At 55.6% G+C, this 18,317-nt stretch overlaps 1 protein-coding gene across 5 annotated transcripts in view; it reads left to right on the top strand.

The window, feature by feature from the left end:
* The window catches only part of RUBCN (rubicon autophagy regulator), a 52,537-nt gene that overhangs the window by 28,477 nt on the left and 5,743 nt on the right, over nt 1-18,317 (top strand). For 3 of the 5 annotated variants that reach the window (XM_039487602.1, XM_039487605.1, XM_039487606.1), the window contains exons 9-19: nt 716-831; nt 2,484-2,685; nt 3,032-3,133; nt 4,472-4,546; nt 8,995-9,055; nt 10,085-10,217; nt 12,634-12,779; nt 13,990-14,054; nt 14,628-14,866; nt 15,842-15,903; nt 16,891-17,044. In XM_039487602.1, the coding sequence (XP_039343536.1) occupies nt 716-831; nt 2,484-2,685; nt 3,032-3,133; nt 4,472-4,546; nt 8,995-9,055; nt 10,085-10,217; nt 12,634-12,779; nt 13,990-14,054; nt 14,628-14,866; nt 15,842-15,903; nt 16,891-17,044 (1,355 nt within the window). The remainder of the gene's footprint in view (nt 1-715; nt 832-2,483; nt 2,686-3,031; nt 3,134-4,471; nt 4,547-8,994; nt 9,056-10,084; nt 10,218-12,633; nt 12,780-13,989; nt 14,055-14,627; nt 14,867-15,841; nt 15,904-16,890; nt 17,045-18,317) is intronic. The other 2 variants (XM_039487603.1, XM_039487604.1) reach the window with 2 other exon arrangements.

The following is an 18,317-nucleotide window of genomic DNA, read 5'->3' as shown; positions in this document are numbered from 1 at the left end:
TAATTGGAGATATACCAATCTCCTAGAACTGGAAGGGACCTCGAAAGGTCATTGAGTCCAGCTCCCTGCCTTCACTAGCAGGACCAAATACTGATTTTTTGTCCCAGATCCCTCAGTGGCCCCCTCAAGGATTGAACTCTCAACCCTGGGTTTAGCAGGCCAGTGCTCAAACCACTGAGCTATCCCTCTCCCCCATTAAACCACTGGTATGGCTGGGTTCAGGTGCTGGGTCCTCGCACGTTTGCAGGGCTGCTTTTGACTGTGCACATGTGGGGATTTGCACGTGAGCATGGTGTCTCATGTGTGTCTGAGGCCAGTGCTCTGAAATCTCTGCCTGTCTCTAAATCTAAGAGCAGCTAGAAGGGGCTGGGGAGCAGAGTTGAGTGGCCAAAGTTAAGCAGCTGTGATCTCTCACTAGTAGGGATCGGATGAGACTCTGGGATCAGCTGTCCCTCTGCAACCTGCCTACTGTGGGACCTTGCCCCTTCCTCTGAATACTCTGCTGGTGGTCACTGTCAGAGGCTGGATGCTTGACTGGCTCTAGCCATGGGTCATCTAGTCTGGCCGTTCCTGAGTTAAGGCCAGCATGGTGCCGCATGGCCACGGGCTGGCTGGGGCTGTGTAATGGAATCGTGCCTGATCCGATCTCTGACTCTTAAATGTTGTGGGTTTGCAAAATGCGTCTGCCTCATTTGTTTGTCTTTTGCTTTCCTAGATGCTGGCCAGTACCTGAGTTCGGGGGAAGGGATGTTCCGAAGACCCTCGGAAGGACAGTCCCTGATCAGTTACCTGTCTGAGCAGGACTTCGGCAGCTGTGCAGACCTGGAGAAGGTGAGGAGAGATGCAGGGGGATACGTGTTCCTTGGTTGCTGGGTCAGTGACTCTGGTTCCACTGGCAAGCAGCCCTACTGAAAAGCCAGTGTTAGTGCTGCAGCGTTTCCAGCCTGAGAGCTGCGCAGAGAACTCGTCGGTCGACTTTCATACTTGGTTTGCTCTTTGGTGTTGCCAGCTCGGGGCTGCAAGCATGGCTGCAGTGCAGCATGAGTTTATCACTGCTTGCTGGGGCTCCCTGTGCTGCGTGCTGCTGTCTTCCCTGAACTCAGGCCGCTGTTTGCTCCAGCCTTAGGCAGTCGGGAAGTGTGTGAGGGGGTTCAGGTGTAAGGATCACAGAGCATTTTACCCCTCCGAGTGCAGGTAAGGAACAGTGATGTTCCTCTCTATAAGCCCCATACTGTTCCCTGGCCAACGTGATCCTGTGCTGTTTAACTGTACAGAGCCACAATCTGCAACTCGTGTTGAGTTGGGAAAAACCAAAGCCAGCTGCTCTCTTTGGGTGCTGGGTGCCGTGTGACCCGCGGGTGGTGGAACGTTGGCGAGTGGGGCTGTCACAGTGGCAGGGCTAGCGGCACCTCTGTCCCCTTTCTCGTGTCTGAGTGCACCCAGCTCCGGTCCAGGGCCTCTAACCCTCCCCTGTCCCAGGGAGGAATCTGCCTCTGAGACTGGGACGCGCTCGCAGTGCCCTGCATATACCAACTGCCCTGCAGGCCCAGCTGGGTTTCAGGCTCTTGCCTTTCTTTGCGCTGGGGACTGTGACCCTGAGAGTGACCCCAGCCTCCTTCAGACCGAGTTTTTTTCTTTAGAAGTTGGAATACAACATGGGAGAGAGAGAGAAGGATTTAAAAATAGCGACACACATCTGTCACCCCTAATGTCCTACCATCCTGTAATGGCGACCCAGGTAGCTTCTTCAGACACCCCTCCAGCTTTGTGTGTCTCGGTCTAGATTTTCCCTTTGTCCCCGAAAGAGTCCTCTCAAAGCCAGCCAGGACTCTGTTCTCCACCAGGCTTCTCTCTGCCCCCAGTCAAACCACTCCCATGGGCTATGGGGATCGAGCCCCAGTTGTCAGAGCAAATAGTTCTGGTGTCATCCCTTGAGAACTCTGAAGTGGGGTCTGATAGGTGACCATCGTGAGGTGTCCCCTTCCTGTCTGGATCCAGCTGGTCTCCTAGCACAGTGGTTCTCAAACTTATCTGATCGTGCCCCCCACCTTCTTTGTGGCTGTAAGAGTTTACACCCTGATACATTGCAAAAGCAAAACTGCGATTGTGGTCAACGCTCACGATGAAATGTGCCCTGCGTCGTAATGTACAGTCGGCCACGCCGCGTAGGATGCTCGGCAGGCGTAACCGAAATCCATCACAATGCAGAGCACCCTCTAGAGTCAAATGCGTCGCACCATCTGTTAGGGGGGCTGCCGGTGGGTGCTCAGCACCCACCATTTTTTCCCTGTGGATGCTCCAGCCCCGCAGCACCCATGGAGTCAGCGCCTGTTAGTGAAGTCTTCCTCTACTGTGGGAAATCCCAGATAGCCGCCTCTACAGGTAGCAGGTTCTGTACTGCGGGGTGTAGGGGATGTAATACTGCATTACGGAGAACCTCAACTTCCCGGCTCTCTTGCAATGGTTTGGTCTCTGCCTCCCAGGAAAACGCTCACTTCAGCATCTCTGAATCGCTGATCGCTGCCATCGAGCTGATGAAATGCAACGTGATGAACCGGCGGCTGGAGGAGGAGGAAGAGGAGAGTGACAAGGAGATCCAGGAACTCAAGCAGAAGATTCGCATCCGGCGCCAGCAAATCCGCACCAAACATGTGCTCCCTGCCTACCAGGAGGTGGGCTCCGACAGTGAGTGCTGCTTTTGGGGCCAGGCTCGGGGGAGCAGGGGCTCGTTTCCTGTCTGTCCCTGAGATGCTGTGTCAGGCACCAGGGCACTGTGGGAATTTACCTTACACTAGCTCTGAACAGATGGTGACTCTAGTGTGGAGGGCCTGCTGACACTAGGTCTGTCTGGGTATTTATCATGCACACACCATGGTGGTCTCAGGGTGCAGGACGATTCTGGGTCCGTGCTGGCACCCCAGTCACCCAGCGCTACCTGCCCTGGCCGTCTGTCAGTTCTGTGTCGCACTTAAATGACCTCTGCTGACCTTGGGGCTACGTCTCTCAGCCCGTCTGCGTTTTGCCCCTCCAGGCTTCGTGGCTACAGACAGCGAGTCCCAGTTCAGCTCCCGTGACTCCATGTGGCTGTCTGACTCGGGCTCAGCGGAGGACGTGGAGGAGTATGAGATAAGAGGTAAGAGGAGGCAGCTGCACCTGATGGAGATTTGGGGCTCCCCCGGGGAGCAGCACGTCCCTTTGCATTTAGAGATGGCCATTCTAGAGTAACGCTGAACTGCGAGGTGAGCTGGGACCCCTGGTTCCACCCCTGGACTGCGGTAAACGGATTCCCTTTGGATAGCTGGGCTTGTGCGCACATAAAGGCTGAATGATTTGCCTCTGGGAGCTCTGTTAGAGTCTTAACAGCCCCTTCATTTGCTGTGTTGCTGGCGTCCTACAAGAGATCCCTTTCCCATGTAAAGTCCTCCAGGCTGGGAATGGTCTGGCTGAGGTGGGGGAGCTAAAGGGTTTGAATGCCAACCTGCGCTGTCCTGCTCTTCCCACGTGAACCAGCCACGGACTGGACAAGTCAGTCTCGGGACTGTCCGCTCCCGTTGTTAAACCCCGTCTTTCTGTAGCAGGGCCAGTGGCTGTGTACAGACCCTGGCCTCCAAGGTACTTCTGCTCACACAGAGTCAGGCTGGCTCCCATGGGCTAGAGTTAGCTCCCCGCAGGGGACAGGCGCCGACTTCCCCTCTAGTTGGGGGGTGCTCGCCCCCCTCCTTGTCCACCCCAGTCCCCACCCCCACTCCACCCCTTCCCCCAAGTCCCTGCCCCTGCTTTGCCCCTGTCCCACCTCTTCCCCACCTCCTCCCCCGAGTGCACCCCGTCCCCGCTCCTCCCCATCCCTCCCGGAGATTCCTACACCCACAAAACAACTGGCGGGAGGTGCGGGGAGGGAGGGGGAGGAGTCGTTCAGCGGGGCTGCCAGCAGGTCAGAGGCACTGGGGGGCGGAGCTTGGCTGCTAGTGGGTGCGGCTGAGCAGCACCTGCTAATTTCTCTCCAGGGGTACTCCAGGGCTGGAGCACCCACAGTTGGTGCCTGTGCTGCAAGAGACCTGGCCTTGAACTCTCTCCCTCACCTCCCTCCTGCTTTGGTCAGGATAGACACTCCTTGTTGCTCAGCAGTGCCCCCTCTGGCTGACTTGACAGGTGCATTAACCAAGCACTCTCCAGTCTTCAGCCGGGACAATGGTGGTTGGACTGGGGGCGGTTCAAAGGCCCCTGTGATGGACACCCTCAATCTTCCTGATCCTCTCTCCGTGGATGTTGATAGCATAACCCCGGTTTGGCCCCCTGTAGCTCAGAGGTTTGACTTGATATTGCAGTCGAAGGAGGGTGTTTGAATGCTGTCCCTGGATGTCTCCCAAAGGGCGCCAGCAGGCCCTGCTCTCTTGCCTCTGTGTTGATACCCTTTCTCTGTGGCCGGGCCGAGCACTGAAGCAAAATATTTTGTCATCACCGTATTATGCAGATGGTAACGATGGATCTAACCTGATTCAAATGTCCAAGAACGGCCTGTCAGTGTCAATGGCTTCCTTGTTTTCAGGTAGTACCCAGAGTGCACTGCGCCGCGTGCGTGTGTGTGTGTGTGTGCGCGTGTGCGCGCTTGTCCGTGTGCGTCGCCTGGGCGTGTCAAGGGACCACAGGGAGAGCAGAGGCTCAAAAGCTGCTGCTAAAACTGAGTTCACGCTGCATCAGCAGGCAGGCTTCAGAGCAGACACCAAACCCCCAGCTTAATCCACCAGCCACGACCCTTTTGCTATTTCCCGTCCCAGGGCTCTGTGCATGTAGCTGGCTCCTTGTGAGCTGCTCTCTAGAATTCCTCAGCTCACGCTTCATGCAGGGGCCTTTGGGAATAACCAATAATGTCGTCTGAGTGGCAAAGGGAAAGGAGCTGGCAACACATGCAGTGGATGGCAGACAGGTGGGAAAATATAGTGAAGGTCTCAATTGCTTGGCTGTTTGCCCAGCCTCTGTGTTGCCACATTACAGTGGAACATTGTGATGTGCCTAGAACATCAACAGAGGTGCATCTGGCCTGGCAAGTCAAACAGCAGAGCAGTGATTCAGTTTAAATGTGCTGCAGCCATTAAAGGTAAAGTATTGCCCATATAACTGCTGTAACCCGAGAGATGAGACTAGACCACTCTACTGCAGAGAGACCAGCTGTGCTTTAAAATGTAGCTTCCCTACCGCTCCCAGCCCACTGTGATTCCAAGACAATAGCTCCGTTGATCAGAGGTGTTAAAGGCTTCTCTAGGGATGCAGGTGCTAAGGCGCCAGAATCTTTGTGCATGCGCTGTGAGAGGCAGAGAATGCTGGGAGCTTGCTTTTAAAGTGATGGCACTGTCACGAGAGCTTTTCTCCGCCAATGCAGCACTAGTGAAAGGCTGACTCCCTCTGTAGCCTTGAACTGTGGTATGCAACCTATCATTTAAATCAGCTTCTGTACCAGATGATTGGAGAATAGCTAATGTGATGCCAATTTTTTTAAAAAGGCTCCAGAGGTGATCCTGGCATTTACAGGCCGGTAAGCCTGACTTCAGTACTGGGCAAACTGGTTGAAACTATAGTAAAGAACAAAATTGTCAGATGCAGATGAACATGGTTTGTTGGGGAAGAGTCAATGTGGTTTTTGTAAATGGAAATCATGCCTCACCAATCTACTAGAATTCTTTGAAGGGGTCAACAAGCATGTGGACAAGGGAGATCCAGTGGATATAGTGTATTTAGATTTTCAGAAAGTCTTTGACAAGGTCCCTCACCAAAGGCTCTTAAGCAAAGTAAGCAGTCATGGGCTAAGAGGGAAGGTTCTCTCATGGGTTGGTAACTGGTTAAAAGATAGGAAACAAAGGGTAGGTATAAATGGTCAGTTTTCAGAATGGAGAGAGGTAAATAGTGGTGTCCCCCGGGGTCAGTACTGGGCCCAGTCCGATTTAACATATTCATAAATGATCTGGAAAAAGAGGTAAACAGGGAGGTGGCAAAATTTGCAGATGATACAAAATTACTAAAGATAGTTAAGTCCCAGGCAGACTGCAAAGAGCTACAAAGGGATTTCTCAAAACTGGGTGATGAAAAATGGCAGATGAAAGTTAATGTTGATAAATGCAAAGTAATGCACACTGGAAAACATAATCCCAACTATACATATACAATGATGGGGTCTAAATTAGCTGTTACCGCACAAGAAAGAGATCTTGGAGTCATTGTGGATAGTTCTCTGAAATCATCCACTCAATGTGCAGCGGCCGGCAAAAAAGCAAACAGAATGTTGGGAATCGTCAAGAAAGGGATAGATAATAGGACAGAAAATCTCATATTGTCTCTATATAAATCCATGGTTTGCCCACAGCTTGAATAGTGCGTGCAAATGTGGGCGCCCCATCTCAAAAAAGAGGCATTTTGGGTGGCTGTGCCCAAAGCATGTCACTTGAATTGGAAACACCTAGGTTGGAAGATGCCATATTTGGAGTGGGGAGAGGGGGCAGAGGGGTTCCTAGTTCTGGCACCTCAGCCTGCTGGGGAGGTGGGGTTCAGATTTGAATCCTCCCGTGAGATGCCTGCCTCCTGTTGCATCCAACGAAGTGGGTATTCACCCACGAAAGCTCATGCTCCCAAACGTCTGTTAGTCTATAAGGTGCCACAGGACTCTTTGCTGCTTCTGCTGAACACTGCTCACCCTGGCTGCGTGTGCTGGCCCTGCCGTAGGTTGCTCGCCCTACAATGCTTGCACAGTGTGCACCCCCTGTTTGCTTGGGTCTGTCTTAGCCTGGGATCTCTGAGCCATTCCATAAGGACCGAAAGAGGCTGGTTTCCTCTCCCATTCAGGCAGCAATTCTGCTGGCTGGGGAGGCCACTTCCCCTCTCTCTCTGTGTAGCTACAAAGCTTCGGTTGTTACCGGGTTGTAGATAACATGGGTTTCCTAGTCCTGAGTGCATCATCTGCTAGCAACAGGTATCTGACTGGTAACTGCCTGCTGCTAAAGGGTTGGGTCTGACTCCCCCTTATGGCTCATCCTCTATCCTGGACTCCCTGTTGACTCAAGTCTAGAAAGACACTTGAAGGAGACGCTTAAGATTGAGCCCAGCGTTTACCACATCTTGAGATGCGCCCCTGTTTCTTAGGTTGTGAGTATGTGAGAGCAGGGCCTTTGTTGTCGTACCCTCTGGCTATACAAACAGCTGTCCTGATCCTTTGGAAAGCCCCACGCCCCTTCCCTTCCCTTCCCAAGGAGAATCCCACCTTCCCTGCTGAAAAGATCCCAGTGCTGAGCATTCTGGGTTTCCCTGCCACTGTGTGCTGCCCCTCTGCTGTGCCGTGCGGCTCCCTCCTTCGGAGCTGGGACTGAAACGGACAAGAGTCCTGCAGCAATCAGCAAGCAACTGAGTATTTCAGTGCCTGGCCTACTTGGGGGAGAGGAGTTGAGAGCTGAACCAACAACTACGCTCCCATTAACCAGACCCAGCTGCCTCTCTAGGTCTCCCCTTACCCTCCTTAAGGGGGTCCCTATGGATTTTGAGGGTTGGCTCTTTCCTGCCTTGATCTATGCTATTTTCTCCCCTTTTCTGTAAATTCCTTGGTGTTAAAACCCAAGTTTCCACCCACAGGGCAGTCTAAGCCTCCCTAGCCAAGCCCTGCCTCACGCTGCTCATGGGCTTGGCAGGACGGTACAGACAGGAGATGCAGGAGTTAAGTGTTTTTAAGGTTGACTCGGGTTTCCAGGGATAATGGGACCAAATCCAGCCTGGAGGTGAGCAGGATTATTCTCAGGACTGGTGGGAATCGTACCCACTTACCTCAGGGCTGAATATGATCCTCCGTATCCAGATGTTTCACCACCGCCCTTCTTGGGGCTGGAGTGCTGTGCAAACCCCGGCGGAGTTCTGCTGCCGTCACTTCCCAGTACAGTGTAAAAACCCCCTCCCCCAAGCTGTGAAAGCGAGGAGACTGAATTGCTGAGCGGCTGTGTCCGCTGCCAGCGTCTAGTAACCACGTTTCACCACGTTTAAACACCGCTGTATGGCGGCAGCAGAACCAGCTCCTAGAATTCTTTGGGCACGTGAACAGAACCTTGACTAAAAGGGAACCCGTGGGCATAATTATTATGGGCTCTCAGCTAGTCTTTGACAAAGTCCCTCCCCAGAGAAGGTCCGGGGATGAGCAGTGAAATGCTGCCATAGATCAGGACTGGCGTATGGTCAGAGAGCAAAAAGTAGGAAGAAATGGTCAACTGTTCTCCTGGCCAAGGGTTAGCTGCGGTGTAGCCCAGCTAAGGTCCGTGTTCAGTATTTGTTCGAGATCTGGAAGGAGGCAGTGTGGTGCTACCCCTGGATTTAAGTTCCTCCCCTGTAGAGCGGAAAGTGATCCTTCTTTGTGGCCCGTTTGATCCTGGGTGGCCAGCGAGGCTGCTGACCACTGCCACTTGCCGTGTGGTTTTTGTGACATTGACCTGTGGCCACTGGGAGATGAACTCAGGCCTCCAGCTCATGCCACGTGGGCTGCTGACAAGCCATCGGCGTATGAGCTGGGCTGGTTTGGAACCAGAATGGTAGCGGTGAAGGGCCTGTGTCCCATCGCCAGTCCCTTGCAGGGTTAATGCTGTGCATAAAACCTAATAAGCTACTAAACTTCTTAACTAACCCCCGTGTCCTGCCCTCCCAGCCCCAAGTTTGTGTGCGTGTGGATTTCTCTAAGCTGCATAACCGCTGGTAGCTAGTGTGTGCCCTGTACAGACCGTAACCTTTCCACCCTAACCCCACCGTAGTTTCATCTCATAGCCACAGGTTCTTCTCTCTCCCCTGAGATTGACCAGGTGACTGACTAGTTCACATCCCAGACTTGCTGGCTGCTGCTTCATTGTCACTGGTAGAAATAGGTGCTGGAGCTCACGTGCTTTTTACAACAGTGTGATGGGTTTTAATGCAAATTTGCTTAGGCTTTGTTTAAAATAGGAGTAACTCTCTGCTCCGCCCTCTCTCTTCTTGATGCAGATGCGGACATCAAGCGGGTTGCAGCGTCTAGCAAGAAGTCTTTCCTCTCCTCGGAATCCATGTACGTCCCCCCCACCGCCAGAGCGCGAGTCTTTGATCCTCGCCTGGCCGCAGTAGGCTCAGTTTTGGGGACAGCCCTCGGGGGGGGGGGGGGGGCTGGGCAAATGGAAACTTAAGTTGAACGCTGAGGGGCTTGGGAATTCCCTGCATGAGGGACCGATCCATGGATTAGATTCCACATGAATAGGTCTCTTCTGCCACTGCCTCCTCTAATAAACTAACTGTCAGCGGAAGGAGAAGGGGCAGGGAACAGGAACCCCAGTGAATTAGGAAAGACAACCCAAGGTGATGGGGACACATACATTCCCCACCTGCTCCCACCAGGCTCCCAGTCAGACCTGGGGTTCACCCCAATCTCCCACCACCCCATTCCTGTAGTCTTACTTGAAGTCCTGTGTTGCAATCACCTTCCTTACAACTAGAAGCTGGACAGGACTCCTCATCAGTGCTACTCCTTAACTGGCCAGAGGAGGCGCTGTTGAGTGGGTGAAGGCGTTCTTCCTCCCTAGGAGACTCAGCCATCTGCCTCCTCATTACTCTTCCCAGCTGAGGCGTAGGACGGGTCATCACAGCCCCTTGGAAATATCATTGGTCTGTTAATCGCTGGCAGCTTTCCAGAGGGCTGGGGGCGGGGCCCCTGTGTAAAACTAGGCCCTGCTGGCAAAGATCACGTCACTTTATACTGTGTGGTCTCCTGTGTCTTGTCCGGATTCCAGCTTTGCTTGTTCCATTCTGCCTCCCAATCCCCCTGCAGGCTCTGTGATGCCCCGTCCCAAATTGCTGTGCCCTGGGTACGCCCCACCCCAGAGGTAGCCACGTGGGAGCAGTGATTCCTGTATGTCGTTTGTGGGTCTGTCTTGAGACAATATGTTCTAAGATGAGTCATCATTGTCAGTGCCGACTCTCACAAATGGGGCTGGGAGGGTCAGCAGTCAGGAGACCCAGACTTTGATCTCCTTTGCACCCCGGCTGGGGGAGAGGGACTACGCCCCATCTGTTGGGGTGCTGATCGTCCTCTCTTGCTGTGCAGATCCCACTCCTTCCTCCATTCGAACTCAGCGGAGGCCGTGGCCATGGGCCTGCTGAAGCAGTTTGAAGGGATGCAGCTCCCAGCCGCTTCTGAACTGGACTGGCTCGTCCCAGAGCAGGATGCCCCCCAGAAGGTAGGCGTGTGGGGAGGGGCCTCGCTGGGGCAGTCGCACTGATGCATAGAGGGCGCTGTTTGGGTGCACGAGGACAGAAGCTGGATGCGAAATCAAGGGGATTTGTTTAAATCTAGAGGGCAGAGACCCCACTGCCCACACCAGCGAGGGAATCCTTATCTGGTGCTTTCTGCCAGTCCTGAATGCAGGGCTGCAGCCTGTCTCCACCTCCCCGTGGCTGTAGAAGAGGAGGGAAGGCACTGATCCCAGAGCTGTGTCCCTTCCACACAGTTGGCTGCAGCGCTGCCAGGCGGGTGCCTTGCACTCTTCTGGTTCCTCTTGTCCTTGTATATGAATAGGGAGAGCAGGAGGACGGGGATGGTGGATCTTACTAGGCAGTGCCCAAGGATCAGCACCCTGAAGCAGCACAGAGTCAAGTGCAGCGGCCCTCGGCCTTTACCAGCAGCCCGGGGGTGTCGGCTACGCAGTGCCTTGACGGGTCATTTGCTGTTGGTTTTCAGGGCCTGAGACGGTCTCTCAGAAAGCTCTTTAAGCGGCCCCAGTGGTATAAGAAAAGGCAGCTCTCCAAAAAGCTCCGGCGGGTACGTTGGGAGTGGAGAGCGTGCCCGAGGGGTGCGTGCATGGGGCACGCATCATGGCGTGTACTAACCACTCGGACTAAACACCCCCATGGGGCATGGAGCAGCGGGCGGCATGGCTGTGGCTGCCCCACGGTGGGGTGACGCGTGGCTTGGCGTGGGGTGTGAGAAACTCAGCTGAACATGGAGTTTGTTGTCGCTCTTTGAACCCTCAGCTGTGACCGGCTAGAAGTCTGCTCCCTGGCGTGTTGGGAAGCGAGCGATCTCCATGCTAACGGAAGAGGCAGCTAGTGCCAGTAGAGCATGGGCAGGTGCTGTGCAAGGCTTTCCCATATAGCCCCATAGTCCTGACCCACAGCTGCTCCGATCTGGGCTCCCCATACCCAGCTCTGCCCAGGCCCCTCAATCCTGAGTCACAGGCTGTCACTATTCTAGTGCCTAGGCCTCTCCTGAGGTAGCCGCTGCCACCCTGCTCCGTTTTGGGGTACTGGTGTTGATCAGTGTCGGTGGGGTCAGTGTGACGGGAGCAGAGGGGTTCAGGGGCGTTTTTGAAGGATGCCACGGCACCGCGCATGGTGTAACTAACAGGCAGGTCTGTGCACTAGCGCTGCCCCACGGAGCTGGTGTGGCTGAACCTCGGGCTTTATTCTTTGTGCCCTACAGGCGTACACAGAATAACCCGCTTGTCAGGGATCACTGCCTTGCCACCCCCAAGCTGAGCAGGGGTCCTGCTGGGCAGCAGTGCATTGTGGGTGTGACTTTCCAACTACTGTTTAAAATAAAGAATGGCCCCAACACAGCCTTGTCCGCCTGAGCCTGGAGGGGATCCCTGAGGTTTACTGTCACCTGCTTGGTTTTCTCTAACGCCGGGTGGTTTGAGAGGCATGTTCTGTTGTCCTTGTGCTGCGGCGCTCCTGTCCTCTGGCTGGTGTGGTTCTGCTCTCTAGTTCCCACGCAAGTCCCCTTGGGGGTGCAGCTAAAGAGCCGCCTCGGTGTCCGTCTAATCAATCAGTCACGGGGCAGAGGTAGTTTCAGCTACTGCGCTCTGAGCTTGTCGCTGGGGTCACCCAGACTGCTGGTGGGGGTCGAGGAGCCGGTCTGCTCCCGTCTGCTGCACTCAGCAAAGGCTGCGACAGCCTGAGAGTGGCAAAGTCGGTGCTGGGCCTCGAGTCCCAGAGCATAGAGCTCAGCGGTCAGTCCCTGCTTGGTCCTTACAAACCCAGGTGTGATCCTTATCCTGGAGTTCTGACGCCCCTGGTACTCCCTGGAGTGGCTGATGCCTCCCCTCTGGGGTGCCCTTCTCTTTGGGACAAGTGCAGACCTTCATTCTTCTGGAATACAGCCTGTGCCCCAGTGAACCCCCAGCCCCTGCTGCTCACTTCGGCGAGAGCCCATAAAACGTGCCCTGCTCACAGAGAGGCTGGAGCAGTGCCCCGTAATGGTCTGGGGACAACCTTGCAGCAGAGGGATACCCAGAAACTTGGGGGGATGTGGAGGAGAGTAGGGAGGGGAGGGTGAAAACATCAGGCTGAGTGGGCAGCACTGCACCCCTGCCGCCCCCTCAGAGGCTCTAGGCACTTCCGAAGATGGGGTGCCAGGCCTTCGGGCATGCAGGGGGAGCAAGCACACTACTGCCTGTGCCGTGATAGTACAGCAGGGCACTCGGATTGGATGGGGATTGTTCTCCAGCTCCCCTGGGAGACAGGCCGCTCCGGGGGGACAGGGACGAGCACGCAGGCCGTTTCCCCTGGGATGGCGCTGGAGTTCCCAGCAGGGCAGACTGGCGTCCGCCTCTGCAGTAAAGTTCAGTGTCTGACTCTCTCACCTGCCTCTCGCAGCTCCTGCCAATTCCGGACTCTCTGCCCATCTCGCCCGACGACGGAGAGCACGCCGACATCTACAAGCTCCGAATCCGGGTCCGCGGGAACCTGGAGTGGGCCCCGCCCCGGCCGCAGATCATCTTCAACATTCACCCAGCCCCAACGTAAGGAGCTGCCTGGGCTGTGCTGGGGGCTGCTCTCACCCCCTCTGGTCCCACAGAGGCTCTCCATGCCCCTCCGATCTCCCTCTCTGCTTCTGCTCTTCCCCCCAATTCTGCATCCTTCCAGCTGGGTAGGCCCAGGCAATTCACTCCATTCACAGCCCAGTAGCTCCACTTCAGCCATCTGGATGGGCTGCTGCTCCTGCCGTCAGATGACATCTGCCCCCCTCCAAGCCCCTGTTGTTTCAGACCTGGACTGGGAATTGAGCCCTGCTTGGTGCGACACTAACCACTAGGCTTCCAAGCCTGGCTGTGTGTGTGTTAAATGAGACCTGCCCTTCCGCCTTTGTCACTGTGTACTCAGTGCTGTGTGACAGCATTATTGTAGGACCTCCAAAAACACACCGACAGTGCAAAACAGTCCCAAGTGCTGCTGTTACAGGGCCCTGTGTGTCCAGCCCCCCTCTGGTGGTGTTCTGGGTACATGGCACCGAAAGGACACGTTAATGGCTGCATGTACAATAGATCCCCTGCCTGTGTCATAGCGGGGACATGAGGGCGGCCCACCTGCCCTGCTGAGCTGTTGTCCGTTGTTGTTGTGCCTTGCAAGGGAGGTGTCGCTACTCCCTGGCACTGTCGCTGGTGCCTGCACCCTGGTGCCAGCTGCTGTTCCTTTGCCTGGCACCTGCCTTGTGCTCTTGGCTGGTGTTGAGCGCCTGGCTGCCGACACCTCGATCATCAGCTGAGGGGCGTGCGGGGAGCATCGGGATCCACAGGGCACAAGCAGGTGAAGGCAGTTGCAGTTGGTGCAGCCCACCCGTGCCCCCCTCCCCCCCCCAGCTGTGTCCACCCCCCTGGCCAGTCGCTTGGCGCAGGCTGTTGCAGCATTCACCATATCCTGCTGAAACCACGGGGTGGCTTTAAGGCAGATCCAGCCACCTGGCTCATTATTCATATGCATTATTGTAGCCTGTAGGAGACCCAGTCATGGGCCAGGACCCTGTGGTGCTAGGTGCTGTACAGACACCGAGCGAAGACAGCCCCTGCCCCAAAGAGCTGACGCTCCAAGCTTACGGTCTCAGTGGATCCACTTGGCACTCAGCTGTTGGGTGAGAGGGGAAGGCCTAGTGCTCTCTGCCCGGCTGCCCTCAGCCCTGCTGAGCCAGGACAGAGCAGCCCCTCCAGCTCTAACCCCCCTCTTCTCTCTGGGCAGGAGGAAGGTGGCTGTAGCCAAGCAGAATTACCGCTGCGCAGGCTGCGGCATCCGGACAGACCCCGGTGAGTGCTGGAACTCTGAGCGTGACAGGAAACTCGGCCTCTCCGAGGGTGGGAGGTGCTGCATGCACATGAGCCAGGAAGGGGCAATAGAGGCGAGGAGTCAAATGTGTGTGTTGCGGGGGGAGGATGCCAATGATCTGGGGGATGGTGCGGGTTCTCAGCACAGGGAAGCTGGTGCATCCCACAGGCGATCAGGCTGAAGGGGCCTCATACAGACAGCTGCCTTGATACAGCATTCACCTGCTGTGTGTTGCCAGTAGAGGCCTCTGAAGCAATTGCTTGTACGTTTCATAGAATCATAGAATATCAGGGTGGGAAGGGACCTCAGGAGATCATCTAGTCCAACCCCCTGCTCCGTAAGTGCAGAGCCAGGGATGGTTGCATGTAATCCATAGGCAGATCCATTGCAGTGTAGACATACCCATCGCGTCTGCAGACTACATCACCCACCCGTGGCAGGCATTCGCAATCTGCTCCCCTTGCTGCTGATTAACCACAGACCTCTGGCTCCTGGGGAAGTGCTAACATGGTCCTTAGCTGGGCAGAAGTTAAACTCCCTCTCCGGCCTGCCAGATTACATCAAACGGCTGCGGTACTGCGAGTACCTGGGCAAGTACTTCTGCCAGTGCTGCCACGAGAACACCCAGATGGTCATTCCCAGCCGCATCCTGCGTAAGTGGGACTTCAGCAAGTACTACGTCAGCAACTTCTCCAGGGACCTGCTGAGCAAGATCTGGAGCGACCCGCTCTTCAGTGTGCAGGACCTCAACGCCGCTCTCTACCGGAAGGTGAAGGCGCTGAATCAAGTCAGGGTAAGGCCATGGCCTGTGCTTTCCCAAAGACACCGAAGGGTTCAGCCTTCTCCCGAGAGGCAGGTGTCGCTCCCATCAGTGACCCATGGAGCAGGGAGTAAGACCCACGGGGTAGAGTTTCTCAGGGTGGGGGCATCGGTGCCTTGTGGGGGGCGCGCCATCTCCTGCTCTTCTTTCGTTAGTGGGCCAGAATACCTAGCTGCTGCTGCTACTTACCCTTCTATGTGGGGCCTCTTGTCCATAGATTTCAGAGCATATTACAAAGGTGGGTAGGTATCAGCTCCATTTTACAGCTGGGGAAACCGAGGCACGGAGAGCTTGAGTGACTTGCTCACGGTCACCCAGCGTGTTGGTGGCAGAGCTGGGAATAGAAGCCATTAGTCCTGACACCCAGTCCTGGGCTCTACCCACTGGAAATGCTGCCCCTCTCACATCTGCTTAGAGTAACCTCTGCAAGTGTCCAGCTCCAGGCAACCTTTCTGTTGGCGAAACCTGCCTGTTTGTCATTCCTTGTAATGTCCCTTTAAGGGGCCTGGTAGGTGACATATGGAATCAGATGTTCCAGAAGATCTGAACCGAGGAGGGAAGAGACTGTTACATTGGGGCCCAATCAGGATTTCTCTAGACTTCTCCTGTCAGAGGATGGCTGATGGGCAGATGTTTGAGGGAGGCTTAAAACCCCCTAATGCATGTTTCCATTGCACGTCTTGTTCACTGTGCAATAGTATCTGGTGGAGAGGAATTTCTTCCTGACCTCCAGCCGGTCTTCAGTTTTTGCCTTGAAGCATGAGGATTGCTAGCCCTCCTGGTTTTATCCTAGCCCTTTAACTGCTTCAGTGCCAAGAAACCCAAAGCTGGTTTGGCAGCAGAACAGCTTCACAAGAGCATGAGTTGAAACAGACTAGAATGGGTTTGGTTGAGGCCTGCAATTCTATTTGTTTAATGACAACTTTATACTCTGTTTGTTTTCCCCAGCTGTTGAGAATCCAGCTGTTTCACTTGAAGAACATGTTTAAGACCTGCCGACTAGCTAAAGAGTGAGTACCAGGCTCCAGTTAGAATTTAACTTGCATCAGTTTCTCTCTCCTGGCCAACTGTCACTCGGCAGCTGGGCATGTTAGCTGCTGCCCAGACCTCTGCAGGGTGGGGGCTTTCAAGGATCGTGGCAAAATGTTCCCGGGATCGGAGACCAGTCCCCCCTGCCTCACCCCAGTCTCTCCCACACTCTGCGCTGTGGCAGGCCAAGCTCCAGTGCATGTAGCACTCTGAGAGCAGGCCAAGCACAGACGGGCCCAGCGGTTGGGGGTGTGACTAGCTTCTGCTGCCGTTTGCTGGAGAAAGACGGGTGTTTGAGACCTACCCTGTGAAGCGGGACTAGGTCTCCCTTTGTGCTTCCTCTGTGTCCCTTTGGGATCCCCCACTTCCTTGCTGCCATGGACTGAGTCGGGCTCAGTGGCCGTGAGGGGTCACTTGAGCGATGAGATGCCCCTCGCTTGGCACAAGGAGAGCAGACCCAGTAACTGGCCCACGGTTTCCTACTAACCACTAAAACCCACCAGGCCCTGGGAGGTCCTCAAACGGCTCAGAGTCAGCAGAGACACGTGCCTCGGTCGTAGCAGGCTCTGCCGTCTGGGTGCGGCCCTCACTGGCTGCTCTCTAGACTTGGGCTCGCCCGGCCCCTGTGGAGGGGAAAGGACAGCTGCTTTGGCAGGGATTGGAGCTGCCCGAGCACCCTAATGGGGACCCTGCAGCTGAGTGGGACGTGCAGGTGTCGGCTGGGACAGAATCTGCTAAGCTAGGACAGGGTGCAGGGATGAACTGGGAGGCAGGCGCTATGGCTGGGTTTCCTAGGGCCCTGCGTGGCGGGAATGGACACTAGAGAGGTGGCAGTGCCCATGTGCGGGTGGGGAGTAGAGCAGCAGGTCGCACAGTGTAATTGGCCCGGCGAGGTCGCTGTAGTTCACTCTCTAGAGCACTCACCCGCTGATGTTTGGCGCTGAGCTCTGGTGTCTCCATCCCTGCAGGCTCCTGGATTCCTTCGACACAGTGCCAGGTCATTTGACGGAGGATCTCCACCTCTACTCCTTAAATGACCTGAATGCCACTAAGAAGGGGGAGCTGGTTCCCCGCCTGATGGAGCTCATAAAGGCAGGTACCCTGCACGTTGAGAGATGCATGGTGGGTAATTTTATCATCTTCTTCACTAGAATGTTTTTTATTATTACTGGATTAGACTTTACTGTATGAACAGCCAAGGAGCGGGATCTGGCTTTATAAAGGCAGCAGCAGGGTCTCCGGAACAGCTGCTGAGGGCCAATACATTTTGTGTTAGCTGTTCTCCTCCTCCGGTTAGTTTCTCATATGGTGGTTATCCTGTGTGTGTGCAGAGGAGTTTCCTTGGCACAAGAGATCAGCGTTGAAGAATAACACAGCCAATTGGTTCAGTTTCAGGAAGAAGCTGCGTTTTCCCATAACCTGCAGTGCACCCATTTGCCGTCTCCATCTCTGCTATACAGAAATGGGCTGTATTCCCCTCTGAAACGCATTGGGATGTGCTTTGTCACCTTCGGGATGGGGAGGCTGCTTGGCTGGTGGTTAGAGGAGGGCACCAAGTCAGGACTCCCGGGTCCTACTTTCAACACTGCCACTGATTTCCTGCATGACCGTGGGCAAGTTGTGTCCCACTTCTATGCCTCAGTTTCCCTACCAGTAAAAACAAGAAACTTCCCTATTTTGCAGGGGAGTGGTTGAGGTGTGGCTTTGAGATCCTCCAATTGGAGGATGCTGCATAGTCGTAACGGTATCCAGTGTACAGAGCACCTTCCCTCTTGGCATACAGCGCCCCATGTTGCCTGGCCCAGAGATCTGTGGTCACCGTCACCACGGCTGTGGGTAACAGCATGTGAACTGCATCCCTGGGGGCTGAAAGTTTGGCATTTCCCTCCATATCATTCCCAAATGGGCTAGACATGTGTGATCTACAGAAACCCCTCCAGACCAGCAGCCGCCCACGCACGCGCGGGGCGGGGGCAGGCAGTTGGGGGCAGGGCGGGCGCGGTCGCGGCTGACCGCCGCAGTCATGCCTGTGGGAGGTCCGACTGGCCCTGCCGACGGCGACCCTGCTGCAGGCGGCTGGCAGACGTCGCGCTGGTCGACGCTGCTCGGCATGCCCGCGCAGGCATGCCCGCGCGGGTCCGCCGCCCCCTCCCCCCGTCCTCCCGCAGGCATGACTACAGCAGCCTCACCCCCAGCGCCGGCCAACCAACCCGTCCGCCAGCGGAGGTCCAGCCGAGCCGCGTGACTGAGACCCTCACCAGTCAAGCAGCGCGAGGTCCCGCCCGGGGCGGGCGGCTCCTCCGCGCATGACTGCTGGGGGGCCGAATATGTAGAGCCGGCCCTGCCAGGCGCGGCGCGGGGGGGCAGTCAGGCAGGGCGGCGGGGGGCGCACGGG

This window comes from Mauremys reevesii, linkage group 9 (genome assembly GCF_016161935.1).
Source record: "Mauremys reevesii isolate NIE-2019 linkage group 9, ASM1616193v1, whole genome shotgun sequence".
Classification (NCBI taxonomy): Eukaryota; Metazoa; Chordata; order Testudines; family Geoemydidae; genus Mauremys; species Mauremys reevesii.
Note: the sequence above shows the minus strand (reverse complement) of the source record. Positions and strands in the feature narration are given on the sequence as shown.